Raw genomic sequence first — 27632 nt, forward strand, 5'->3', positions numbered from 1 at the left:
TTTTAAATTTTTAAAACCACAGCCCAGCCAGTTTTATTCCGTGAAAAATACCCCACCTATAATGAGTGTACTTTATCAACAAAAAAATTAAAAAGCAGGGATGAAAGTGCCAAGTTCTTCAGAGTGCATATTCCGGAAACATTAAACTGGGAAAACCATATAGCAGATCTGCTAAAACATTTAGGTTCAGTTACTTTTGTCATAAAAATAATTGTCAACTTTGGTTCATCCACCGATATTTATGCAAATAAACCTACAACCAAACTCAAATATGGGAATATGGTACACAACATTATAATGCTAACATGACTGTAGAAAATGTATACACCACATGTTGGCAGTAAACATACCTCTTCTTGCACAGCCTCAGATTTAAACATTTCTGGAACTTTCACAGGACTCTGCTCTGAAAAAAGGAAACAGAAGTTTTTCTGAAAATATATGCAATGAAACTATGCTGTCTTTAGTGTCTACACAGAAAAATAGCTAACAAAATTTGAAGCTGAGATAAAATATACAAAATTAGCTTTTTTAAATGGTGGCACACACACACACACACACACACACACACACACACACACACACACACACACCTAGCAGCTCTTGGTGGTGATGAATTGTTACGTTCTTCAAATAAGATTGGTTGTGAAAACATTCCTATTCAATAACATTACATGTAACATTTGGATTGGTACAAAATTGTACTATTTCACGGCATACAAAGTGGTTTTTTTTCCCTACAGAAATATTTATTGTAATCACCTAAACAGGTAATTCTATTAAAGTGAGAAAACAATTGAAAGCCCTGTGTGTTGAAGACGACTACGTAGATTTTTACGATCTGTACTAATAGTAAATCCGTAAAACTGTCATGTCTGTCTGTCTGAAGACACTTCTAGAAAACTACTAGATGAATTTTCATGGGGTTTTTGCAGGTAACTTGAGCATAGCCTGGGGCAATGTTTAGGCTTTAGTTTGTCAAAATCAGATTATGGAGCAAAGATATCGTAATTTAAAGTTTCACTAAATTTGTCTTGTCTGTCTGAACATGCTAACCTTCAAAATTACTAGGTGAATTTTCATGGTGTTTTTACATGTAACTTGAGCATAGCTTGTGGCACAGGATTGGCTTTGTTTCATCAAAATCTGATCACAGATGTAAAGTTTTCTTTAACACCACCATCTCTATCTGTTTCTCCATTTGAACATGTTAATCTCTTTCTTGGTGTTTTCAGAGGAAATCTGAGCATAGCATGGGACACCATATGGCTTTGTTTCACCTAAATCTGATCACAGAGAAAAAAAGATGTCCTAACTGAAAGTTTTATGCATTTTAATTTTATAAATGCGAAAGTAACTCTGTCTGCTGAACTGATTTTGAAGAAATATGGTATGGAGATAGCTTGAAACCTGAAGAACAACATAAGCTACTTCTAAAACAGCTTGTTACTGTTTGACTTTCAATTTTTATCATATTAGCCGATTTGTGCTGTGTGACACGATTCAAAGTAATGAATACAATGCTTATACAATCTTCACTATATTTAACCATATGCCCACAATATTTTCCGCATAATGTACACATTGTATACTGTATACTCACTTCAGTAGCAAGGTGCATAGGTACGCGCTCCTTCCCATGCCCCTCTGTATGCACTGCATGTTGATGCATTGTGCATTCAGACATCAGGGGAGGGGGAGAGAGGGGCACACATCATGAGCTATGCATACCCAAACAGGTAGACACATGCAGGCAGCTGATGTTATTGCATGTACAGTAGCTTGCTTACTTACCATCACTCGTCACAACAAAGCTACTGATATGTGCAGTTGCACATAACAGTAAGTCACCTGTAGTCAGTGGGGTAACATGTTACAAGAAGAGAACTCTAGTTATGAGTGAATGTTACGATGGATTGTGGAGAAAGTGTCACTGCTTCTTTCGCAATGCTGGTCGCAGGTTACGCTCCAAAAATGAACAGTAATACTGTGCACTGATGGTCCGCCTTGGAGGAAGGTATTGCGTTAGGATAACACCATCACAGTCGTACATGAGAATCACCATAGCTTTAGACTGCTCCATTCACACTATCGACTCTGCTAACAGTATACTATGCCTTCCACATCAGTGGCAACAGGTTCTACACAACACTGATGACTACACTGAAGGACAATCGGTTGTACACAATGCTGGTGACTACATTGAAGGACAGTAACAGGTGAAAACATGTAACTCTTTTGTATTGGTTGTGAATAAATAGTTGCCACTATTTAGGTTCTGACCCCCCTACTTTAACACATCTTGAATTTCTGAGACATTACATCAATACACATCTAAATGTATCTATCACATCTAGGGACCAAAGTTCAGCTTAGTAATGAATAAACAGATTGTTTTCCAGCACTATTAAACCTCCACACAGCAAGTAGGTCTGCTAGGGTGCTGTCGTGCCTTGTAGACATTCTGTATACATCCTGTTTCATGGATTTTGTTTACAAATTATAACAACCTTGAATAGTGGGATGCTCTCACCTACTACTAAGCTATTTATGCTTTTACATGATCATCTTTTTTTTTACCTTGAGGAATAGGTGGAACATGTGCCTCTCTGTGAGCTACAGGTTACACATCAAACTGAAGGTGAGTAGTGTAGGAGAAGTGGAGAGTGCCTTTTTCAGAGTCATTGTTTTTATACTAACACACAAATATAAAGTATTCTGGATGCAATTACTATTAGTATTGGTTTGAGTAGATTAGTGCCAATTAACAATCTATCATTGGTATACTTTATAGAAGTAGTCAGGAGAGGCAGACTGTGCCTGTTGACATATAACTTGACTCATTACATATCACTGAAGGATATCCTTAATGGTAGGATTTAAGGAACACTATGTATGAATGAATGAATGTACAACCATCTTTGTTATTAGGAGATTTAGAGCATGCTGTATCTATGCTTCACTGCACTGTGCCAGATCCAAAGTGCACTATGGTATATCAGGACACCTGCATTTCACATCCTCAGTTTATGTTCTCCTGGTTTGAACACACTTTGGCTTGAAGGATAATATACTGATTCCCAAAGGGACATAGTCATAATTTCATTCCTGAAAAAAGGATGGATTGCATCAACCCCAGTAGTTATTCTTAATATAGCTCTCTTATTATCTGCAAGGATGACATTAGAATAGATTATGAACAACTCTTTCATGTGACCTCTAGAATCCAGAAGACTTCTCAGTCATCTTCAGCTGGGTTACAAGACATGTAACACTGAATTTGTAAATGTATTTCACTTCGACTTTCTTCCACAGAAAATTTTAATAGAAATATATTTTGCGACTGAAAAAGCCTACCACCCTATCTGTTAATGCAATATCATCCAATAATAGGAAAAATGGGTATTTCAGGCTTGCCTTACCATTATATTGTGTCCTTTGTTGTAGAATGTTAGTTTAGGTTAAGAGGTATCAATGTCCTTCCAAGGTGATATATCCAGGAGAATGGAGACCCTCAATGGAATGTTTTAAGTCTTAAAAATTTTCCAAGAACCATTAACAGCATACACTGAGCTGCAAATAGTTGTGGGATAACTCCTAATATAGTGTCGGACTTACTTTTGACTGGTATAGTTCAGCAACTCGGCATGGCATGGACTCAACAAGTTGTCGGAAGTCCACTGCAGAAATATTGAGCCATGCTACCTCTACAGCCATCCATAATAGTGAAAGTGTTGCCAGTGCACAATGTATACACAAACTGACATCTCGATTATGTCCCATAAATGTTCAATGGGATTCATGTGGGGTGATCTAGGTGGCCAAATCGTTCACTCAAATTGTCCAGAATGTTCTTCACACCAATTGCGAATAACTGTAGCCTGGTAACACATCGTCATCATTTGGAAACATGAAGTTCGTGAATGGCTACAAATGGTCTCCAAGTAGCCAAACATAACCTTTTCCAGTCAATGACCAGCTCAGTCCATTCAATGTAAACACAGTCCACACCATTATAGAGCCACCACCAGCTTGCTCTGTGCCTTGTTGACAACTTGCTTGAGTCCATGGCTTCATGGGGACTCTGCCACGCTCACACCCTACCAGCAGCTCTTACCAGCTGAAAACGGGACTCATCTGACTGTGGTTTTCCACTCGTCTAGGATCCAACTGATATGGTCACAAGTCCATGACAGGCACTGAAGGTGATGTCATGCTGTTGGCAAAAGTACTTGCATTGGCCATCTGCAGCCATAGCTCAATAACACCTCATTCCACTGCACTGTCCATTAATGGACATGTTCGTCATACATCCCACATTGATTTCTGCTGTTATTTCATGCAGTGTTGCTTGTCTATTAGCACTGACAACTCTGCAAATGTCACTGTTCTTGCTTGTTAAATGAAAGTCGTCAGCCGCTGTGTTGTCTATTGCGACAGGTAATGCCTGAAACTTGGTATTCTTGGCACACTCTTGAAACTGTGGGTCTCAGAATATTGAGGTGCCTAATGATTTCCGAAATGGAATGTACCATGTGTCTAGCTCCTAGCTCCAATTACCATTCCACACTCTAAGTCTACTAAATTGCCATAGTGTGGTCATAATCATGTCGAAACCTTTTCGCATGAATCATCTGAGTACAAATGACAGCTCCACCAACGCAATGGCCTTTTATACCTGGTGTACGTGATACTACCGCTAATCAGTTTTTCAGGTGGGCATTGCAGAAATTTTATTTACTTTTGTCCTTATGTTGCTTGCTTGTCTTGCCTGTCTGTTGCATTTGTCACTTCCAACATGCCCACCCCACCTATCCTGCCCCCTGTTCAGGCACCACACCCGCAAGCGTTACAATGCCACACAGCTAATGCAGATGTTTCAGTTCCAGACACAGCAAATGTCTACGTTACTCAACACGGTGCGGCAGCTACTAGCCAATGCTGCATGTCTGATGGAACAAACATCAGCTACTCCAGCTGCTATACCATCTTTTCAACAGTTTTCTGAACAAGAAGAGGAATGGCTCCAGTGGTTGTCTCTGTTTGAGGCACATCTACTGGCACACAACGTACCAGGTACTGAGAAACTTCCACAGTAGGAAGTGGAGTGTTCTGCTTAACTCAGAAGATGTTTCCAACGCCACTCCTAGTGAACTTGCTTACGGCCAATTGGTTGAGTCACTAACTAATTATTATGACCAACAAATGAATGTGGTAGCGGCTAGGTATCAATTTTTTAACCGCAAAAAATGGCCAGAACAAACATTGTGAGTGGGTAACAGGTTTGCAGGGTATTACAAGGAAATGCAAGTTCAAATGTGCTTGCAGTGCTTCAGATGTTATGTTACATGATGTGATTGTGTACAATGTCCCTGATGTCAAACTCAGAGAAGAGATTCTGAAACAGTACAATCCATCATTTCAGCAGGTATAGCAAATACTAGATCAGTACAATTCCGGTGCCCTGTAAGCCGTTAAATTTGAGCAGCCAGCTATTTGCCAGGTTGAGTCCCTTATTTGTGATCGGCCCACTCGGCGGCAGCTTGCACTGGCCATGCCAAGTAAACAACGCTGCACGCCACATAAGAGGTTCGCTAAACAGGCTGCTAAACATACGAACAGAACTAAGTCTTGCGCTCAGTGTTATTCAAGGCACAAACGCCAAAGACTGCCCCTCCCAACAAGCTCAGTGTTATGCTTGTAGATGGAAAGGAAATGTACAGACTGTATGTTTGCCATGGAACAAACATAAGCATTTATTCCAAATCTGCAAGAGGCATTAGCAAAACTAGCAGGCATGCAGTTTCTTCAGTGATACACAAGTTGAACAAACTTTTTGTTCATTTACTTCTTTGTGGGAAACGTGAAATTTCAGTTGGACATGGGTGCCTCTGTTACATTGCTGAATCATAACGCACATGAACTGTTAGGCTCCCCACGCCTGTGTAAAACAACAGACAACTTATAATGGACAAAACACTCCCTTTTTCAGAAAGTGTACTTTGCCTATCATGTATTGCTCACATACGCAAACAGTTTCTTATACGGTGCTACAATCACATGGGTGTGAGAACATATTTGGTCTTGATTCTTTTGATTTGTTTGGCTTTAATATTCAGAATAATGTATTGTCAGTGTCTGCATTCAATGCAAAAGGCAGTTTAGCTAGCTTGTTAATGGAATTCCTGGAACCCTTTTCAGAATGTTTAGGTAAGGCTATCAATTTTGTTGCTCCTATTACTATGAAAGATAAAGCTCAGCCAAAATTTTGCTGGGGCAGAACTGTTCCCATTGCAATTCTGGCCCAGCACAAAGTTGCCAATGAACATAAAGAATTGCAAGATAGCGGAGTTATTGCACCCATATCAGCTAATCAATGGCCAAGTCCACTGGTTTTGCTCCCCAAACGTTCAGGTCACATTCGCCTCTGTGTTGACTTCAAGTCTACAGTCAAAACACAAACTGTGATTGATACTTATCCGTTGCCACGGCCAGAGGATCTCATGAACAAATTAGGTGCTAGGCACTACTTTTCAAAAATTGATTTGCGTGATGCGTATCTTCAAACACTTCTAGATTATGACTCTCAAAAAGTGTGTGTAGTAAATACCCATTTGGGCTTGCTTAAATATTTGCATTTGCTTTTGGCAGTGCTTCCACACCCGTCATTTTCCAACGGTATTTGGAACAGCTGACTGCACAAGTACCAAAGTGTTCAAACTATTTGGATGACATTGTCGTTGCAGGTAGTACACCTAAAGAACATATTGCAAATTTGCATGCTTTGTTTTATGTGTTATCTGCAGCAGAACTAAAGTGTAGACTGGTCAAGTATGATTTTTTTTTAAATCTATTGTTTTCGCATCAAAATTCTTGTCCAAAGCTCAGTGTAACTATTCACAAATTGAGTCTTTCTCAATTTTTGCTATTGTGTATGGTGTCACTAAATTCCACCACTATTTGTATGGCAGAAAGTTCTAATTAGTAACAGATCACAAGCCTTTGCAGTCCTTGTTTCATTCGATGAAACTGGTTACTGTACGAACTGCCCAAAAACTGCAAAGATGGGCTTTGCTGTTGTCTCAGTACACGTATGAGATTGTGTATCATCTAACGGCTAAACATGCTAATGCAGACTCACTTTCACATCTTCCATTTAGCACTGATACAGACTTTGATGCTTCTGTTGCAATTTGTTGTCACATTGATGCTCAGGGTTCTGAAATGCATCAATCTTTTCCACTGAACTATAGAAAAATTGCACAGGCCATGGAATTTGATTCAGATTTCAACATTTTGTTAACATACATTCGCACATCTTGGCCTCGTTCCTTGCGTAGCATAAAGAACTCTGTGGTGTACCAATACTTTGCTCATTGGCATAGCCTAACTGTTCAGAAAGGAGTGATACTTGTTCAAAATGATTATGGACAGTCACGTGTGGTGATACTTAAAGCTTTGCAAAAAGAAGTGTTGCAGTTACTTCACCAAGGACACTGGGGGATTGTTCATATGAAACAGTTAGCATGTCGACACTGTACTTGACAGGGTATGGACACCCAAATAGAACACATGACATCACAGTGTCATGCATGTGTGGGAAATAAGTCCGCTCTGCCACAAAAATTCTCTGCTTGGCCTAAGTCACAATTGCCATGGCAACATGTGCACATAGACTTTGCAGGACCTTTTTGGAACACTTGCTGTTTGATTGTGGTTGACTCATATAGCAAATTTCCTTTCAGAGTGCCAATGAACTCAACAATGCCATGTTCACTCAGTTTACATGAAATGAATTTGAAACATTCTGTGAATGCAATGGCATACACCATCTAACTAGTGCATCGTTCCATCCACAGTCAAACAGTGAAGTGGAATGTTTTATCAGAACCTTCAAGCAGCAGATGGCCAAACTTCACTCCACTCTCAATAGGGATCAAGCATTGCAACTGTTTTTCGCCTCCTATCATTCGCACCCATGAGATAGACCACCTTTGGTGGAATCGCTTCACAGCTGCTGCCATCGGACACTGCTCCACCCTCCTCAGCATCCAGCACCGCAGGAAGGACACAAGTATCGCTTCGCACTGCTTAATATTGTCTTTTACAGGGTTTTTAGTGGCAGCAGATGGTGGGTACAAGGTGAGATCGCCGTCAACTTGGGGCTTGCATTTATCTTGTTTCCGGTCCAGGTGCTTGCAGCACTGACATCAAAATCAAATTCATGCCTTCATATGCACAATGATCTTTCAGTGCCTCTTTCCCCTGATTCACAGATACAGAGGACTGTGCAGCCATGGCAGCCACCAGAGGGTGTCATCATGACACTGCGGGATGACCTCACGAGGACTGAGGCTTCGCCTCCTCTGCCTCCTCTTGTCCTACCGATGGAGCTGGAGCTGCCGACATTGCAGCAGTCACTGCCTTCTTCATCTGGTTCATGGCAACAGGAGGTGGACACGTATCCTTCTGGTCATTTCCCAGGGGATGTTTCCACCAGGGTGAAGGCCGGATGGCAGGGTATGACTGGAAGCTGGACGTCCCCTGCAGCCACAGCTTCCGGTTGAGCAGTGCGCCCACCCTCCTACCTCCCCTGCCATGGTCGCACTCCCTACAAAAGGACGGTCCATCGCTTTGGGGGGGTGGGGGGGGGTGGAGGAGGAGGAATGTTATGGCCTAACAACAAGTGCCAGCATGAAGATGAAGAACGCAAGAGTAGAAAGGGCTGCGAGATGAAGTCAGCCAATAGCATGCTGACTAGCACGTCACCACGGCAGGAGCAGCCTCTACAAGAAGACTATATAAGGGCCGCTCCTGCCAGCCTTGGCCAGAGTAGAAGATGGACATTAGTAGAAACCATGCCTTAAAAGAGAGCACTACGATAGCAGTTATTAGTGATCCACAAACTGTGAGACAAATTTGCATGAACATTGTATATAGCAAAGGACACTGATTGTTTGCATATCACCCCTCACTTGCAACACTTCTTGTAAACCAAAGTTAAGTATTGTCAATGTACTTTATCGTAATAAAAATCATTAATGTGATTTGCTTGAATTGTTGTATAGCTATCTGAGAATGCAGCATCCTTTAAGCACCCTATAATAGATGAGTGGGCAGGGCCCCACACATTCGTTTCAGCTCTCTGTTTCTCTCACTGTACCTGTGACTGACCCCGCCTCTTTTTTCCCTTACTTCCTAGACATAAATTTGTACGGAGACTGGGTTTCTTTTAAACTGAAAAGCCAACGAAACTGGTACACCTGCCAAATACCATGTGGAGACCTTGCATGCATGCAGAAGTGCCGCAACACGACATGTCACACTAAATGATTCTGTTCAGTCGTCGTTGGTCCCGTTCTTGCAGGATCTTTTTCTGGCTGTCGCGACATCGTAGATTTGATGTTTTACTCGATTCTTGATATTCACGGTACACTGGTGAAATGGTCATGCAGGAAAATCCTCACTTCTCTGCTACCTTGGAGATGCTGTGCCCCATCAACGTGCGCCAACTATAACGCCACATTCAAATCCACTTAAATCTTGATAACCTGCCACTGTAGCAGCAGTAACCGATCTAACAACTGTGCCAGACACTTGCTGTCTTATATAGGCGTTTCCAACCACAGTGCCATATTCTGCCTGTTTACTTATCTCTGTATTTGAATACACATGCCCATACCAATTTCTTTGGTGCTTCCGTGGATACCTGTGTATAAAAGCATACACACATGTATCATTTCAAATCTCTTATTCCTGCAAGTCAAGTTTTGAAAAACAGAAAATGTGTCAATAACCCAGCTGGTATGTGCCCTAAGAGCATGATGACCATGACCATCACCACCACCACTATTTGCATTACTTCTGATGAGCAATTATAGTACACCAGTTTATAAATTATTACAAGTACAGTCCTTTTAGGTCCTGTTCTCGAACTCATTAAGTAGTGAAACGAAAAGGTTAAAGTTTTTTTAATCCTTTTTATGTGCTTAGGAATATGCATAATCCTTCCTGTTGTTATATTCTGTGAGAACTATTTGTTTTAAAATTGAACAGAAAATGAAATTCTTGTGTTCAATGATACACACTTATTTGTGATTCTGGTTTAGGGTTTGATAAGCTATATCTCTTATTTTAGTGGTATGTTTTATAAAAACATACAACCAATAATTTTAATTTGTTTGTGCTTTTGTGCTAATGTAGTAATTTATTTTTAGGTTTTCTGGGTCGCACTTCATTCAATATACACTCATGAGCCATAACATCATAGATACTTGCTTAATAAGTACGAGGGTGGTTTGAAAAGTTCTCGGAATGGAATAGAAAAAAGTACTTACATCACTGAAACTTTTTTTATTTTTCAATGTAGTCTCCTTGTAGATTAATGCCCTTGGTCCAATGATGTTCCAGTGCCTTGATCCCATCTCAGAAATGAGTTTCCCCCAGGCCTGCAAAATAGTTGTCAACTCCGGCTATCAATTCTTTGTTTGAAGTGAATCTTCGTCCACCAAGAAAAAGTTTCAGTTTTGAGAAGAGAAGGAAATCTGATAGAGCCATATCGGGTGAATAAGATGAGTGTTGCAACAACTCATACCTTAGTTCGTGTAATTTTGCCATGGCAACATCACGTGTGCGCGGGCATGCGTTGTCTTGATGGAAGATGACTTTCTGCCTTGCTAAACCTGGCCTTTTTTCGCATATCTTTTGTTGCAACTTGTCCAGGCGGTTAGCATAGTATTCTCCAGTAATTGTTTGCCCAGTGGGGAGATAATCTACGAACGGAATCCCCTTTGTATTGCAGAACACTGATGCCATGACCTTTCCTGCTGAAGGAATTGTCATTGCTCTCTTTGGTGGCAGAGAATCAACATATTTCCACTGCTTTGACTGTTGTTTTGTCTCTGGGGTATAGTAGTGCACCCAAGGTTCTCCTATAACATTGTTCTGGTATGTCCATTCTCAGGCGGTTTTGATCCAACATCAAGAGTCGCGGCACCCATCTTGCAGATAATTTTTTCATTTCTAATTCTTCAGTTAAAACATGATATACCCTTTCAGATGACATCTGGCAAGCGTAAGCAATTTCACGCACTTTCAATTGGCGATCCTCCATGATCATTTTGTGCAATTTTGCAATGATGTCTGCAATAGTAACACATCTTGGCTGAGCACTGTGCCGATCATCATATAAGCTCTCCTGGCCAAATTTAAATTCATTTGTCCACTTGGCAACAGTTGAATATGAAGTTTCAAGTTAGGAAACAGAAAGCAGTCACTTTGGGATGAGGAATCAACTGAAAGCTCAATTCATGCACTTTCGCCATCATTATCACTGATATATGTGCTGGTGTATTATCCTAGTGAGAGCACTGTTTTGCTTGACACCATTGATCTTTTATCAGCAAATGTAAGTTTCAAATGATCCAACAATGAAGCATAATAAGGTCTGGTTATGGTTCTGCTTTTTTCCATGTAATCTATGAGGATTATTCCTTGGAAATCCCAAAAAACACTGGCCATCACCGTATCAGCTGAAAAAATTGTCTCTGCCTTCTTTGCTGCACTTTCATCAGTCTTTGTCCATTGTTTTGACTGCCCTTTTGACTCTGGTGCACAATGATGGATCCAGGTCTCAACATTCAGAAATCAGAATGGAAAGCCGTGTGGAATGCGACTAAATATCGGCAGACATCATTTTGAAATGTTGTGCAAGATGTGCTTTCGGCTGGCAGTGAGCAATCGCACAACCTACCTCAAACACAGCTTCTTCATAGCCAATTTTCCATGCAGGTTATTATGCACTCGCTCAGTTGAGATGCCTACAGTCTCAGAAATCTCATGAATGTTTATTCAGTGGTCTTGCGCTACCAGTTCATAGATTTTGTCGATGGTTTCCTTTGTGGTGACTTCAATTGGATGGCTGGAGCAGGCTTTGTCTTTGGTGCTTGTCCAACCACATTCAAAATCATTAATCCAAAAGTAAATATACTTCTACAATGGTTCAGATTATGAGCGAACTTCATCCAGTTCTGTTTAGATATGTGCGGCAGTCAAACCCTTTAAATAAAAATGTTATTAATAACAGTATGAAACTCGGTTTTATCCATTTTCAATCACAGTCGACACACTGAGCAATACAGACAGCTGTCGACAATGAACTGTATTCCGTACATTCTTGAAATTCTTTACATGATCCTTGGAATAGTCAAGCTTACCAACCATGAAGGCACAACAAACATGTTCAATTCTTTCATAGAAATTTACCACACTTCTCAAAACCACCATTGTAATTGTATGGAGAGTTATAAAAGGGAAATCTGCTTTAAGGAATATTAATTTTACTTGTTATTGTTGTGAAATGATTCATGAGCAAGTCTAATCATCCACGAAGTGAAAAGAATTCAGCCTGGCCAGACGTGAAGCAGACTGCACACCGGTATTACGCAAATTCCTTGAAGTTTCAAAAATTGTATTTATTGCATTAATGAAAGATGTGCTAACAGTTTCTTTTTCTGTAGCAACTAGAGCATGCAACTCAAACAATAAAAGACAGTTCTGCTTATAAGTTCCTGTATAAGACATTTCTTTATAACCATCTTATTCTTCAGTCAATAATAAGTTCCTGAGTGAAGTACAATGTTGATCAGAAACATTAGTTTTATAAATTTTGCAGAAAATTCAATGAATAAGAGGAAAAAAAGATACAACTCAACTGCAGCTAGTAACAATTCTGAATAATAATAGCATTACTCAATTCTCGTGGCTGTATCAACAGAAAGCTGCAGAACATAATGTTACACATATGTAGGTGAGACAATCGGGAACCCAGTATTGATACGAAGTAAGACGAATTTGCTGTACAGCTGAGTGCTACCAGGCCCAGTGCTCAAGGCATACCACAGCTGGTCCAGATAGGTGACTAGTACAGATGAATCTATGTACAAAGACAAGCAACATGATCAGAAATGGGTAAATCTTAAAGCTGGAAACTTGTGAAGCTGTTGCTCAAATGGCCTTTGTGCATGAGATGCACCAAAAATGGCAGAGTGCCAGACAAGCTCAAGGAGGACGTCTTATAGCTCTTCGACAATCTATAATAATTTATGGATAAGTATCAAAGCAAATCTGTATGCCTTTGTCACCTCAGAAAAATGAGGCACATCCAATGACACAAAATATTTTCAATAACTTTAAAACTACAGAAGTTAATATTTCACACTGACTAAACAATTTCATAATGAACCTCTGAATCACAATGAACCTCTGAATATTTTCAACACTGCATATTATTTCAACAAACAATATTTCGGGTGATAGCACCGCATGCTAGCTAACATCCCAGAAAGCCACTCATCTGTACCTATTTTATTTATGTCAATGATGTCCTTTATATTTCTTTTATCAAGCATATGTTTGTCAGAACACAGTTTCTCCACAATTACACACCACATGAATGGAGCATGAATACCTTATATCTTGAAATACTTGTGTAATTACTTAATGAACAGCTTGCCATTTTGCACGTAACTTTATTTAAACGTTGACTGCAAGTGCTATTAAAAAACTATGCTAATTTAAAAGTGGTCAGTCGCATATGTTAAGAGGACACCAAAATTAAAAAGAGAATCAAAAGACACTTCTGTCAAGAAGGCATAAATTATTGACTAAGCAATATTTAACAATAATTTGCTGTCACTTAACACGAGCACCCTTGCACAAGAATAATAGGTTATTTACTTATGAACAAACCTCTCTCTGTAATTATTTTGAATGATCCGAGTGTGACCAAATATTTATAATATTATTGTAATATATTAGTTTAGTCCAGGAAGTGGTCATGTTGAATCAGATCATGTTTATACAACTTAAGAACAATGGATTTTTGGTGGGACGGCCTTCAGCAAAATGGAAAAGCAGACAGTAGCGGAACACTATGAGAGTCAAGTGGAGACTGGGACTTTTTTCAAGTGAAGAGCTCAAGGGAGTGATCCTGGGTACCATTCGTTGAATTCTTGAAGAAGGCAGAACTGCCTGCAGTAAAATGTCAGATTCGGTCATATAGGTGATTAATTCTGGGTGGCGAAGAGCTGCTGCGAGACTTTAACTTTTGAGGACACTTTAAGATCTGGTGGAAGACAGACCTGCTTGCGGTAACATGTGACATTTGGTCGTGTTGGTGATGGACTCTGGCTGGTAAATGGCCACTACACTTTTGAGGTGACTTTATATTCTGAGAGATCAGAATGTGCTGCAGAGTAGGACTCTAACTTTTTCCACTTGTACTACAGAACTGAGGACAGAGTGCGAGTTTCTACTTGTCATATTGTGTGTGAATTTGTAAATCATCATGTTGAATTCTGAACTGTTTTAAGCAGGTGAATATTTCGTGCATCATGAGTATGAAATGGACTTAGTTTTTGGGTATCTTTGATGAATATTTAGTCTGGGGATTTTGCTACCATTCTCATAACGCTCTCAAAGTAACTTTACTGCATTTGATAATGGTATTTTCTGTCTGTATTTTAAACAATTATCATAGGACTACTTCCTGTTTATTCGAGATGTCCTTTCTTGAATAAACATTATTCAACTTAATTCTCTGCCATTATGTCAATAACAAACATTAGAACAAACCCTTATTACTAAATTATTCATTTAACTTTTATTTTGTATTTCTGTGTATTTTATTAACTCACAATTCTAGCCGATGTACAGACTATTTGACTGCAGGATCACTGCTACAGATTATTATTTGCAGAAAATTAGCTGTGGGGCATGAAAGTAGACATGCGTGGCTTGACCCTATAACTACGTCGTGCTATTCTTATTAATTTTTAAACTGAGTCATGCATAGCCCAAGTACATAAAGTACGAGTACCTGCAGGCAAAGACACAACTGCTTTGCTTGCTTGTGATGCTATTTGGAAGAGCAACTACATTAGCAGTAATTGTTAGGTACTCTTGCATCTCTTGCATCCTGGTATCTAATTTCTGCCAGAATAGAGAACACTGTTTCTGCAAATAATGAAATAAGGACAAGTCTGTTCTGCAAAACTCAGTCAAGACCAATACTTCTGAAGTCATTGATTCAAAGCTGCATGAAATATGAACATAAACAATGTTAAATGCATAAAACAAATGTATAATAAGTAACCAAAGTAGTATATGCAAATGGAGCACATATAAATATAAAAAATACATGTTTGGTATGCAAACTTTGGTTTTTACTAAAGAAACCTTTTCACCACAGCTCTACCACATTCGAACACCTGATGAAAGATTTTACAATTAAGCTTTAATTAATATAGAATGTCTACACCATCAGAAATAATGTCATTTGTGTCCTATACTTTCACCTATTTGTTTCATTACAGCTTTATTTCTTGCTAGCCACATTTTTTCTCCATCTTCTGCTTTGCAAATCAGCTTTACATTTATTCTTCTGGAGCCACTTTAAACTTTTTTTTCAAAAATATTGTTCTGTCTTCGTCTCAAGTAATTTTTTTTTCTCTTGAGGTTACAGCCTGTGTCAGTGCTGGACTATAGTTTTCTTTATTCTTTTATTTCTATCAGTTTTCTGACTGGTTTGATGTGGCTCACCAAAAATTCCTCTCCTGTGATAACTTTTTCATCTAAGAGTCACATTTGCAACCTAAATTCTCAATTATTTGCTACATGTATTATTCCAAGCTCACCTTTTTTTCCCCTTCTCTTTACAGTTTCCTTTAGTATCATGGAAGCTATTCCCCACCATCTTAACAGATATCCTGCCATCCTGTTCCTTCTTTTTGTCAGTGTTTTCCCTGTAATCCTTTCCTCACCGATTCTGTGGAGAACCACCTCATTCCTTACCTTATCACTCCACTGGACTGTAATATTTTCATTATTAACAATATGTTCAGAAGACTCATTCTTCATGTGTGCACAGAAGAACCTATGTTAATTGTATCAAGGCAACTGATACATGACTTGTCATTCATAAATGTCACTTACTGATAGCATCAGAACAGAACAACATGAGAAAATTTCCTATTTCAATGTCAGATGTACTGGGCACATGATGGAGAGAAAATATGTTAAGAATATTGTAAGTCTAGGTATGCTATTTTGTCATTAATTGTAAAAGCAATCAAAAATTATTTTATTATTCAAAAATTACCTGGAGTTGGAACAGACTGTACTTCCTCTTGGATTCCATTCTCCATTTTTGGAGGCCACACTGGCAATGAAGCTTTCCTGCCAAGAGGACTGGAGTTTGCCGATAAGTCAGGGGGCGTTGCTGATGCACGGCGTAAATTGTGTAGCTGTCCTGCACATGTATTCTTCTCAAACACAGCTCGGGCATCAAATTTGCGTTGTGATATGAGATCCTGTGCTTCCTGTCAATAAGAACACCTAATATAAATTGTACATCAAGGAAAAAACTGTACAACTACACCACTAAGCATCAAAATTGCAACAACAGGAAGGATAAAAATAACAAAATTTTTCTTATTGAGCATATAAACTATTGTAGGAAGAATACACAATTAAATTGTATGTGGTTTGGGGTTATACAGTGAGCAAAATTTAGTACATTGAGTGGGCATCAACTTAGCTTGGAAGGCCACAACTGTTATGTCATTCTATGCTGCTTCAACTCTGGCATACAGTTAATCAATCATACTGCCTTTCAAGCGGTGGTACGATAGACTCTCAGCAACCCTTGACAAAAATTTTTCATTGGGTGACAGGTCTGAAGGATATTCTGCTGAGCGCAAAAGTCAAACATACTCTGCATTGGGGTAGGTTAGGAGAGCACGGTTACCATGCAGTCTCGCATTATCTTAATGAAACATAATGTGAAGTAGATCTTGGGCTCAGCACCCAACCTGAACATGTCTGAAATTTCATGACCCCCCCCCCCCCCCAAAAAAAAACCCTGGTTAAAAGTGATCAAGTTGTGTATTCAATGACACCCAATATGATCACACCAATTGCTGGGCCCACATGATGATGAATAATACAATATGGTAACATTTCTCCTCTTTGGAGCATCCACACATGGGTATATCTATTGGATGCTGTACACATAATCAGAAATTGTCTGAAAAGATGATGTACCACTATCTTTGCATTTCTCTCTCTTGCAACATGAAAGGAGGGTACAACAACAATTGACCTGCTGGCAGTTCAAGGTGCTTCAACCACTGCTGCAATGTCAGTGCGGATGCTGCTGCAAACAAGCCCATTTGTTGACTCGAGGTATGATCAAAAGTATCCAAACATTTATTACTGGACACTGATACAGGGTGTGTCCAACCTTCACCTTTATGATGGCTTAAATTCTGCTGTGCACACTTTCAGTGAGGTGTCTATGTCTATTTGTTTGTGGAGCCAAAATCTGAGTAGACAGTGAGTTGGATGCAGGTTCTGGTGTGAAACTGATATTCTAACTCATCCCAAAGGTATTCCACTGAGTTCAGATCAGAGTCTGTGCAAGCCAGTTCATTTAAGAAACGTTATTGTCCGTCACACATGCTGCCTTATGACAGGAAGCATTGTCGTGCAGATACAAACAATCATCATCTCTGAATAGTTTCTCTACTGTGTGCAGCACTCAAATGTTGTAAAATGTGTTCATATCCTTCTACATTTACTGCTTTCTTAAGCACAAAAATGGGAACACATCCCAACCATGAGTAACAGTCCCATACCATAATACCACTTCCTCCATACTTCACTGCTGGCACTACACATGATGGCAGGTAACATTCTCCAGTCATTCACCAAACACCAACCCACGACTGGATTGCCACAGGATATAGTGCGAGTCGTAACTATGAATCACTCCTTTCCAGTTTTTAACTCCTTACGCACAGTCATTGAGCTAGCTGGACTGCTGGTGGTCACTCTGCAACTTATGAATGATTCCTTCCACTTCCTTCACGCATTTTTTACAACCACCCATCGCAATGCTCGATGGTCCCAGTCTGGTCTTGGTTTAGCTGTGGTTGTTCCTTTGTGTTTCCACTTCATAGTCACATCAATAGTTGACTTGTACAGCTTTATAAGGACGGAAATGTCCCTGATGGATTTGTTACTTAGGTGATATCCAATGACTAATCCACGTTCGAAGTCGCTGGGCTTCCTTGACCAACCTATTCCGCTGTTACTGCTTCTCTACTGACAACACAACACTCCTTGCCTCCTTTAATGCTGGCGGGTCCCCTTCTTGTGACATCTACTGGTAGTGACATCTACTGGTCAATTCTATACTACACATGGGTGTCCAGTTACTTTTGATCAGATAGTGTATGTCTGTTTTCTTGGGCACTAGTTGTGCAGGGCCACTTAGATCCTGCATGCTGTTGAGAAAGCCCATGCTGAACAAATCAATTCCTTATTTACATGAGAGTCGTGGAATCTTGATCAATGTGAATCATTTCACAAAATGATAAACAACTGTCATGATAAGCCTCAATCTTGCTGCTGTAGAACTCTGACATCTGCTGGTAGCTGTTTATCCTTTTTACGCAAGGCATAACATGATCATCTCACAAACAACCAATCAAAAGCAATTTCTGATTGAGAGACCTGCTGGGTCATTTTTCCTAATATCCAGAATGTAGACAGCTTTACTCCTACTTACTTTTTGCAGCTGCATTGAAATGCTAATCATCTACTTATCAAAGAGTGTGGTTCATTCATTTCATGCTAATTTCACATTTGTTGCATGTCATCTTAACGCTGTTAAATTTTTAATGACTGAAACGTGTTTGCTCAACACAGCTAATGTATGTTAAATTTAGAAACAAGACAAAATCCATTGTCAGGGAAAAGTAAAAATGCAAAATATGAAAAGGTAGTGTCAGGTGTATGGACACCTAAAGGAAGATTAGACTCTTCTAATCTTCAGATAATAGGAATAGGTGAAAATGGGTGGGTTGCAGTAAGAGCATTAAAGGTTACATTCTTTCAAATTTAACTCCATCTTTCACACATCAAAAAAATAAAATATCATCTTTAGAACTCCCAAATATGAACCTCAGCTCTTGCATCATTGTATCTGAATTCCTTACTGTGTCACAAGAGGGTTTGTAACCTCTTTTCAAGCCTGAACATTCATGAAAGCTTTCAGGCATGATCCTGCATGGTAGATAAACAATGGTATGAGGGAAGGGAACCACTCACTATAGAAGAAACATTGAATAACCAACAAGAATATCCGGACATAGAGATTGTGTCTGTTTGTGGAGACACAGGAGAGCAGTTCAGAGTTGGACAAGTGGCCGAAGGTGACTGTCGGGTTGCGGCCCCAGTGTCAGAGAAAGTTTATGTCACTGAATAAATATTTGTTTGATTAAGATCCTGAGAGATGCCTGAACAGAGGAAGTGTTTATGTAAATGTGGAAGAAGTTTTGAGAATTTATAAAAGAAGCATCGAAATGAGTGGCAGCCATTGATGCTACAAGACAATATGAATACTGTCAAAAGTCACCATTGACATTACTGGATACTGAAAGAAGTCATATTATTTAATGAGTGAGCTACAGAGACTTTTAAATTCTTCTGAATGTAATTTAAAAGATGAAACTTCTTGTTGTGACTAGACTGAATAGTGCTTCAGACAGTGTGAGCCAGACTAGGGACCCTAGACAAGTATCAAGGATAAATAAACTGTATTTTGATTTAGTGACTTATTATCATTTCAGTTCTATTGTTAAATACAGATTCTTGTATGCACAGGAGACAGTGTGTAGGTTGGTTTAGGCCTAAGGTACAATTCAGTAGCTGTCTACATATCTGCCACCCCTTTCAATCATCCCAATGCAAAAAATACATATTAAAATAAATAGGGATTGTTACATGTGGCTTATGATGCCAAGGAACTGTTCTTTGGTGAAAAAATTGTGGACAAAAATAGAAATTACAGGACATTAATCAAAGTTCCATTAAATAAAGGTACTGTCACGTTTTATGAAAATAACTTTAGTGAACAAAACTGTGCCACACTGAAAGGTAATAACAATTTACTAGTAATGAATATTGCATGAAATACTATATGAAAATACAATAATTTTCAGTACAGAAATAATCATGGACACTGAATAAAGATGATGCACCACAAAACTTGATTAAGAAAATAGATGCAAACGGTATCTGTGTATATGTGGGAAGCGTTTTTCACCACATTTGGATGACACAGGAAAGAAGAGTTGCAGAACCATTGTGTAGTGATGCATCGTATCTGCAGCATTATGTAGCAGTGGCCAGATAACAGCCTCAGGCGGACAAAAGTAAGTGTCGCATATAACTGTGCAAATGGAGTAACACTGCATGGCACACACTACTGCTAAGCACTATTAATTGTGTGAATAGTGCACTGCAATTATTAAGAACAATACTGTTTGTGATAATCTACTGTGTTGTGTTATGATCCTTTTTATGTACTGTAGTAACAAATCCAAGATGGATGACCAAAACAATACAGCTAACAAAGGACAGTGTAGCCTTAGCTAGATTTGAGGATATTAAGAAAAAAGAGTTAGTAGGTTCAGGTTTTGGGGAGTTTAGTACAACTGAAACCAGTTTGGGTATGAACAGTACCCTAGAGATTGAGAATCAAAATGCCTCCACATCGCTACCAAAAAGCATGCAACAGGAAACAGATGTGGACAATCCAGTGACAAGATTAGTATGTTGCAATTCCTTTGCAGAATCTGGTTAAATGGCGGCAAGAAAATCCGGATAGTTTGGCTAATTGTGCTAAAGATTTTGTTGCTAGAATCAAAGAAAGTGCAGAGAAAAATCCAGCTAATCCAGTTCACATGATTAGAAAATGCAAAGGAGATTTTGCTGTTAGAACTGAAGACAAAATAGATAACTGTTTCGAAGAAGAAAGGCAAATTATTATATGGCATTAGGAGGAAGTACTTAAGAAATTTAAACTAGAGATGATGCAAGGAAGTAAAATTCTTGCCATTGATAAAGTTAAGTACAATCTTGGGGATTTGAAAGATAAAAAAATCGACGAACACACTGAATTATCAGCAGAGGTAAATAAAACAAAACGGAAAACAATAAACATATGGTTACTGCATAAAGTATCAGAGAGGAGCAGGTTACTAAAGTGCGTTTAAGATTAGTTGTGTCTTTTGACATTTGGCTCAATAGAGGGGACGTGACACTATCGCCCAGGTAACACCAATGGCGAGACGGTTTTTCCTACCATGCCGCCAGCAGTTCAGTTGGTAAAGCACCTCTATTGCCATGCCATGAATAAACAGCACCATGTGATGTCACGGATTAGATGCATATCTGCATATGTTAGCTCTCGTTGTAAAGTGATATTCTTTTTTTGAAATGTTTTGCACCCATCAAGGATTATGAACAAGTGTTTTGTGTTGGCGTTGTATAAATAAGAACACTGCAGCAAGTCTGAACACAAGGCTCTAAAAATTGTTAAGAACACGTTCACCGGCTGTGAAGATAATGTTCTACTGCAAAATATTCCTCCAAATTCGACAACAGTAATGGACAATGCATGTACTACTCTTTTGTTGTGGATAAAGCGGATATTTTGCTCTGGATATTGGATAAAGTTAAAAGAAGCATATATAAGGCAGAGTTAATGGAACTTATAGTGCTCTACAAGCCACGCACTGCACACTATCAGGTCGATGAACTAGCTGGCACTTAAGGCATAGTTTAATCACGCTTTCGCTGTATCATGCTCATTTAAATCAGACAGGGAATATGTGGGCCTAAAGTGAAAAGTAGTGTGGCAAGAAACAACAAGAAATTTACGCGCAGTTTGGTTTAAATGCTAACAAAAGAAGCCACTGTAAATGTCACACCACAGGACTAGTCTTGAGTTGTCAACCATACCAAGAAGGTAATTGAAGGGAGGGATTCACGAAGGACTGTGACGAGTTTTGAGTAATACGTAACTTCTCTTGTTGGAAAGTCAAAATCTGCTTCTTTTTCCAGAACACAGCAGAGTGTCATTAAAATTCTAATGCAGTTGAAAAATAAATTGCCACAGAATACTGAAACAGTATCATATTAAACTAGCAACTGCGAGCAAGACAGATCAATAGTTTATGAAAAACCCCATTCTCAGTATAAACATCAACATGTAACTTACTCACTTGTATTGTTGCAAAACAAACAGCAACTCTTGTTTCGGTTGCTATCTATGGCCTTTAAAAATTACATTACTTCATTGAAAAAAATCTGCAGTTACTTTAATATCACGATAGATATGGAAGTTCCACATATTAATCATATGGTAAAATGCTCTTCTCTTTGCATGCTGTCATTTGCCAAAATCTTGTTTTGATATCTGAGACTGTTTATGATATACGAGGGATTTCTGAATATATCTTTCTAGCTTTTTCACTGGTGCACGAGTCGCTCAGCACACGCTGGCAACTACACTTCCCTCTACTCGCCCCATACTGAACTGTCAAAAGTCGTAACTTATTTTAAACACACTATAACGTCACAAGTCTTAATTTTAAGGTGCAAGAAGTTGCCACAAAACATGGAAAGTTTAATAGCAAAAATGATTCAGATTACGGAGCTGGTAACAAAAGGCAGCTGTTGCCTGACCTTGAATGAAAGAAGCATGCTAATGCCAAATAATGAAACTGAAAAGTGGCACCAGGAGCACATCTGAAGCCAACTGAATATGTCAGCCTGCCATATGTGCACAGTAGTGACATTAAGTGATGATGCATGAAGACACAAACTTCCTGCAGAATATACGGCTGAACAGATTCAAACCTAAAGGAGATGTCCATCCTGCTGTATTAATTACAGGTTTTAGGAGTATATTGACACCAATATGGATTGATGATGAAAAGATCTCTTCCTGTGCTAATAATTTGGACTCACATGCATCCGACTGGGGAATGCAACAAGATGAAGTAAGAATAATTGATGCTAAATCTAAAGCAGCCTTTCTGGCAAAGTATTGGTCAAGATATGCAACAGAATATTCAGAAGAGGCCAACGGAAAACAGAATTTTTGGAGAAGGAATTGGATAAGAACTGGTACTTCAGTGGAAATGATTATCAGTATAGCTGATCAGACAAGACAAATTTTCACACCAGTACAGAATGAAGAAAGAACAGCAAATGACAGAACTTTTAGAGATTCACAGTGGCAAGTACCGTAAGCACAGCAATATGCCAGAACCAAATCGGCACAGAGAGAACAGATTGATGTGTAGGCAGAACCAGAAACTGCAATGGAAACCCAACCATAACTTCAAGAAAAAAGATGTGACAATCATAGAGATGGCAAAGTTCAGTGTAGACCTTGGAGAGAAAATGAAAATGATAACTGTTCAAATCTTGAGCATGAACAATTTGACGAATAAAGACACCAAACCAACAGAGACAATAAATTAATAACACAACAGGAAGTTCAAAATTGGACCCGGTTTAGAACTTCACAAAAAGAATAATCATTTTCAAACAATTATAACACTGGAACTTAAAAACACACGGAGGTGGGACTACAACAGAAGCAAGTTACAGTGATGAAAGTTACAGATCTGAGTGGTGAAGAAGGAGAACTACTCTAAGAAGAAGAAAGAAAAGTTGAGAAGGATACCATTATTTCTATTAGTGAAATGAAAGTACATGGAGAAGGGACTTGCATTGCTTTGCATTCAGAAAGTCAAGTAACAGAGGTTTCAAAAGCTTTCTAGAGAAACTTTTAAAGAAAGTTGCACATATTCACGAATACCAGTTACCATACTCAAGATTATAGGTGCTGCGGGGGAGCAAAATAAGCCTATCAAGAAGGAAAAATTATCGGAAGTGAAACTTGAGGAGTTGAAATACAATCTTGATGAATTTCATAAGTCAGTGTTTGTAGGTGCTGAATAGATGCTAGTGAAGACATGAAAATAAATAAAGAAGAGGCTACAAAAATCATCAAGTTTAATTACTGGAAAGACAACTACGATGACACTTGTTCTATCTTGCCAGAGTGTGTGAAGTAAGGTTATAAGATCTGTAGATTACTGAAGAAGCAGCTCTAGATGTATTTGTGAAGATATCTGAGTACAAACCCATCCAGAAGAAGTTGTATTACGTAAGAATGAAGAATTTGTCAATAAAATCCTTGGAATCTAAGGAGTGGAGCTGACGGGAAGACAAATTACCACAATATGGGATAAATATCGGACCATAAAAACCTTTCTAGTGTGTGTGTGTGTGTGTGTGTGTGTGTGTGTGTGTGTGTGTGCGCGCGCGTGCGAATGCACGCACACGACTGCACGCACCTATTGACAAGTTACTGCTTCCACTTTGTGGTGACTAGTTCCATTTAATCCACAAGTAATGAAGAAATTTGTAGAAAAGGTACTACAAGAGATATTGTTGGCAGGAATAATAGACTGGACAATCAAATCAGCAACATCAGTTTTCTTGTGGTTTAAATTATAAATGCTCACCACTGTGATAGTGAACTCTGAACGTTGTGCTTAGTTTTAAGCAGTAATGCTCAGGCCACTTGTCAAAGAAATAGTGTTAAATTTATATAGGGAATGACAGAAATATAGGGTGTGACACTTTTGCCTGACTGCATTGCATTTGTGTGCACTATGCAAGATGTTTGGTGAGAATCAATGCTGAGACCACACATAACTCTTGGATGTGTGGTGACAAATGGTGACATAACTGAGAGCAATCAACTGAGCTGTAGTAGCCACAGCACAAACACAGCATGCTGTGAGTGGCTGGCGGCTGGTGAAGAATGAAATCAATCTACGACACATGTCCAGAGGGCGGTGTGAGGTTGGCAGCAGTGGGGAATGAGGTCACGGCACAGAGACAGCTAGTGAGACAACAGCTCAGCACTCAACTGGAGAGGTGCTTGGGTTTGTTGGGAAAATGTTTGCAACTGTTGGTGTTGTATATTTTTTTATTAATAATATTTTATTTAACAGGTTCACACAAAAAATATTTTATTGTGTGGGAAACAAAAAATTATTATCATATTGAATAATTTTTTCTCTTTAATCAGTGATTTCCTGCTGAGAATTAGAGCTTCTGTCAATGAATGAGTTAGTGAATAGTTGACAAAATAAATGGTTAGAGTACAACAACAAATTTAAAGCATCCTGTTACATGTCTATAAAGAAGTTTTGTTTAAAGGATAACTGATTGGTAATTTGCAGATGTCATACATAGACTAGTTATTTCTTGTGTATTATGTAAATGTTTACACAAGTGTAAGTGCATTTACATTGTGTGTAATCTAATTAGGATTTTGTAACATTCAGTTACATTTCAAGCTTTTTAATTTCTTAGTGATTCACATGTGAACTTTACAGCAGTTGTGTGTTCATTAGATATGAAGGACTTTATGTGAAATCTAAAGGATTTTTATGTGTCCCTGCCCTCAGCTCAGTGCTTCCTACATTTGCTGAGTAGTGAACTATGCTCTTATACATATACTATCAGATCAGAAGTATATAGACATCCCTATGTAATGCAGAACTACTAACAGATGTCTCTAGAGACCTACATGTTAGTACAGAAGGAGGCAGAAAAATGCTAACAACACAATGGGTCAGTCAGGAGAGCTCAGTAACTTTGAACATGACTAATCATTGGATGTCACGTGAGTAGCAAATTCTTCAGGGACATTTAAACACTTATAAAGTTGCTCAAGTCAACTGCTGATGATGTGACTGTGAATTGGAAATGCAAAGGAACAAAGACCAGGCAGACCTCACACGCTGACAGATAGATACGAGATTCATTCAAGTTCTAAGGCCTCCGATTTTTTTTCTCCAGACTGGAAAGAGATAGAAACATGCGCATTGTTTTAAAATGAGGCCGCGTTCATTGTCAATACGTCCCAGAGATGGCAGCACCGTATGGCAGATGGAATTTTACCGCCTGCAGCGAGAATGAGAACTGTTTTAAATACTTAAAATGGCGACGTTTTCCTTACTTGAGCAGCGTGCAATCATTCGTTTTCTGAATTTGCGTGGTGTGAAACCAATTGAAATGCATCGACAGTTGAAGGAGACGTGGTGATGGAGTTATGGATGTGTCTAAAGTGCGTTCGTGGGTGTGACAGTTTAATGAAGGCAGAACATCGTGTGACAACAAACCGAAACAACCTCGGGCTCGCACAAGCCGGTCTGACAACATGATCGAGAAAGTGGAGAGAATTGTTTTGGGGGGATAGCCGAATGACTGTTGAACAGATCGCCCGCAGAGTTGGCATTTCTGTGGGTTTTGTGCACACAATCCTGCATGACGACCTGAAAATGCGAAAAGTGTCATCCAGGTGGGTGCCACGAATGCTGACGGACGACCACATGGCTGCCCGTGTGGCATGTTGCCAAGCAATGTTGACGCGCAACGACAGCATGAATGGGACTTCCTTTTCGTCGGTTGTGACAATGGATGAGACGTGGATGCCATTTTTCAATCCAGAAACAAAGCGCCAGTCAGCTCAATGGAAGCACACAGATTCACCGCCACCAAAAAAATTTCGGGTAACCGCCAGTGCTGAAAAAATGATGGTGTCCATGTTCTGGGACAGCGAGGGCGTAATCCTTACCCATTGCATTCCAAAGGGCACTACAGTAACAGGTGCATCCTACGAAAATGTTTTGATGAACAAATTCCTTCCTGCACTGCAACAAAAACGTCCAGTCGAGCTAACGTTACGCAACAGTTTCTTCGTGATAACAACTTTGAAGTGATTCCTCATGCTCCCTAACCACCTGACCTGGCTCCTAGTGACTTTTGGCTTTTTCCAACAATGAAAGACACTCTCCGTGGCCGCACATTCACCAGCCGTGGTGCTATTGCCTCAGCGATTTTCCAGTGGTCAAAACAAACTGCTAAAGAAGCCTTCGCCGCTGCTGCCATGGAATCATGGCGTCAGCGTTGTGAAAAATGTGTACATCTGCAGGGCAATTACGTCAAGAAGTAACGCCAGTTTCATCGATTTCGGGTGAGTAGTTAATTAGAAAAAAAATCGGAGGCCTTAGAACTTGAATGCACCTCGTACTACTGAACATTGCAGGAAGTGGTAAAGAAGAAGAAGAAGAAGAAGAAGAAGAAGAAGAAGAAGGATCCCATGAAATAAGAAGAAGGAATCGTTAGAGCCTCAAAGTGCTACCAGCAGTCCAGCTAGTACAATGAATGAGCATAGGGTGTTAAAAAGAATTGAGTACAATGGTTGAGCAGCTCCTGATAAGCCACAAATTTCAGTAGTCTATGGTAAGTGACAGTTGAAGTGGTGTAAACAGTGATGTCAGTGGACAATGGAAGTATGGAAATGAGAGATTTGCAGTGATGATTCACCCTTATCCTGTGAAATTCACAGGGACTTACCAACACAGAGTTCATACCAAAGGGTTTCTCCTGTACTCCATTCATGAATGATTTATGGACAGAAATATCATAATTGTTCCTCTGTATATGCCTATTTTCTATACTTTTAACTTGTAATCATTTAAAGAAATGTAAATTGATGAAAATTAATATGATTCTTGATTTATACTGGGACATGGAATCAGAATTTCAAGTATAGTAGTCTATGTAACGCACAGGACCTCTCCTGTTGCATCCTTCATTTGAATGTTTTGACAATTTCTGTGACACTT

At 39.2% G+C, this 27632-nt stretch overlaps 1 protein-coding gene across 1 annotated transcript in view; it reads right to left on the reverse strand.

Moving 5' to 3' along the window:
- The window catches only part of LOC126174917 (drebrin-like protein), a 201927-nt gene that overhangs the window by 60603 nt on the left and 113692 nt on the right, over nt 1-27632 (reverse strand). The window contains exons 7-8 of the mRNA XM_049921354.1: nt 16160-16379; nt 351-406 (exon numbers count right to left, since the gene is read on the reverse strand). Of these exons, the coding sequence (XP_049777311.1) occupies nt 351-406; nt 16160-16379 (276 nt within the window). The remainder of the gene's footprint in view (nt 1-350; nt 407-16159; nt 16380-27632) is intronic.

This window comes from Schistocerca cancellata, chromosome 3 (genome assembly GCF_023864275.1).
Source record: "Schistocerca cancellata isolate TAMUIC-IGC-003103 chromosome 3, iqSchCanc2.1, whole genome shotgun sequence".
Classification (NCBI taxonomy): Eukaryota; Metazoa; Arthropoda; class Insecta; order Orthoptera; family Acrididae; genus Schistocerca; species Schistocerca cancellata.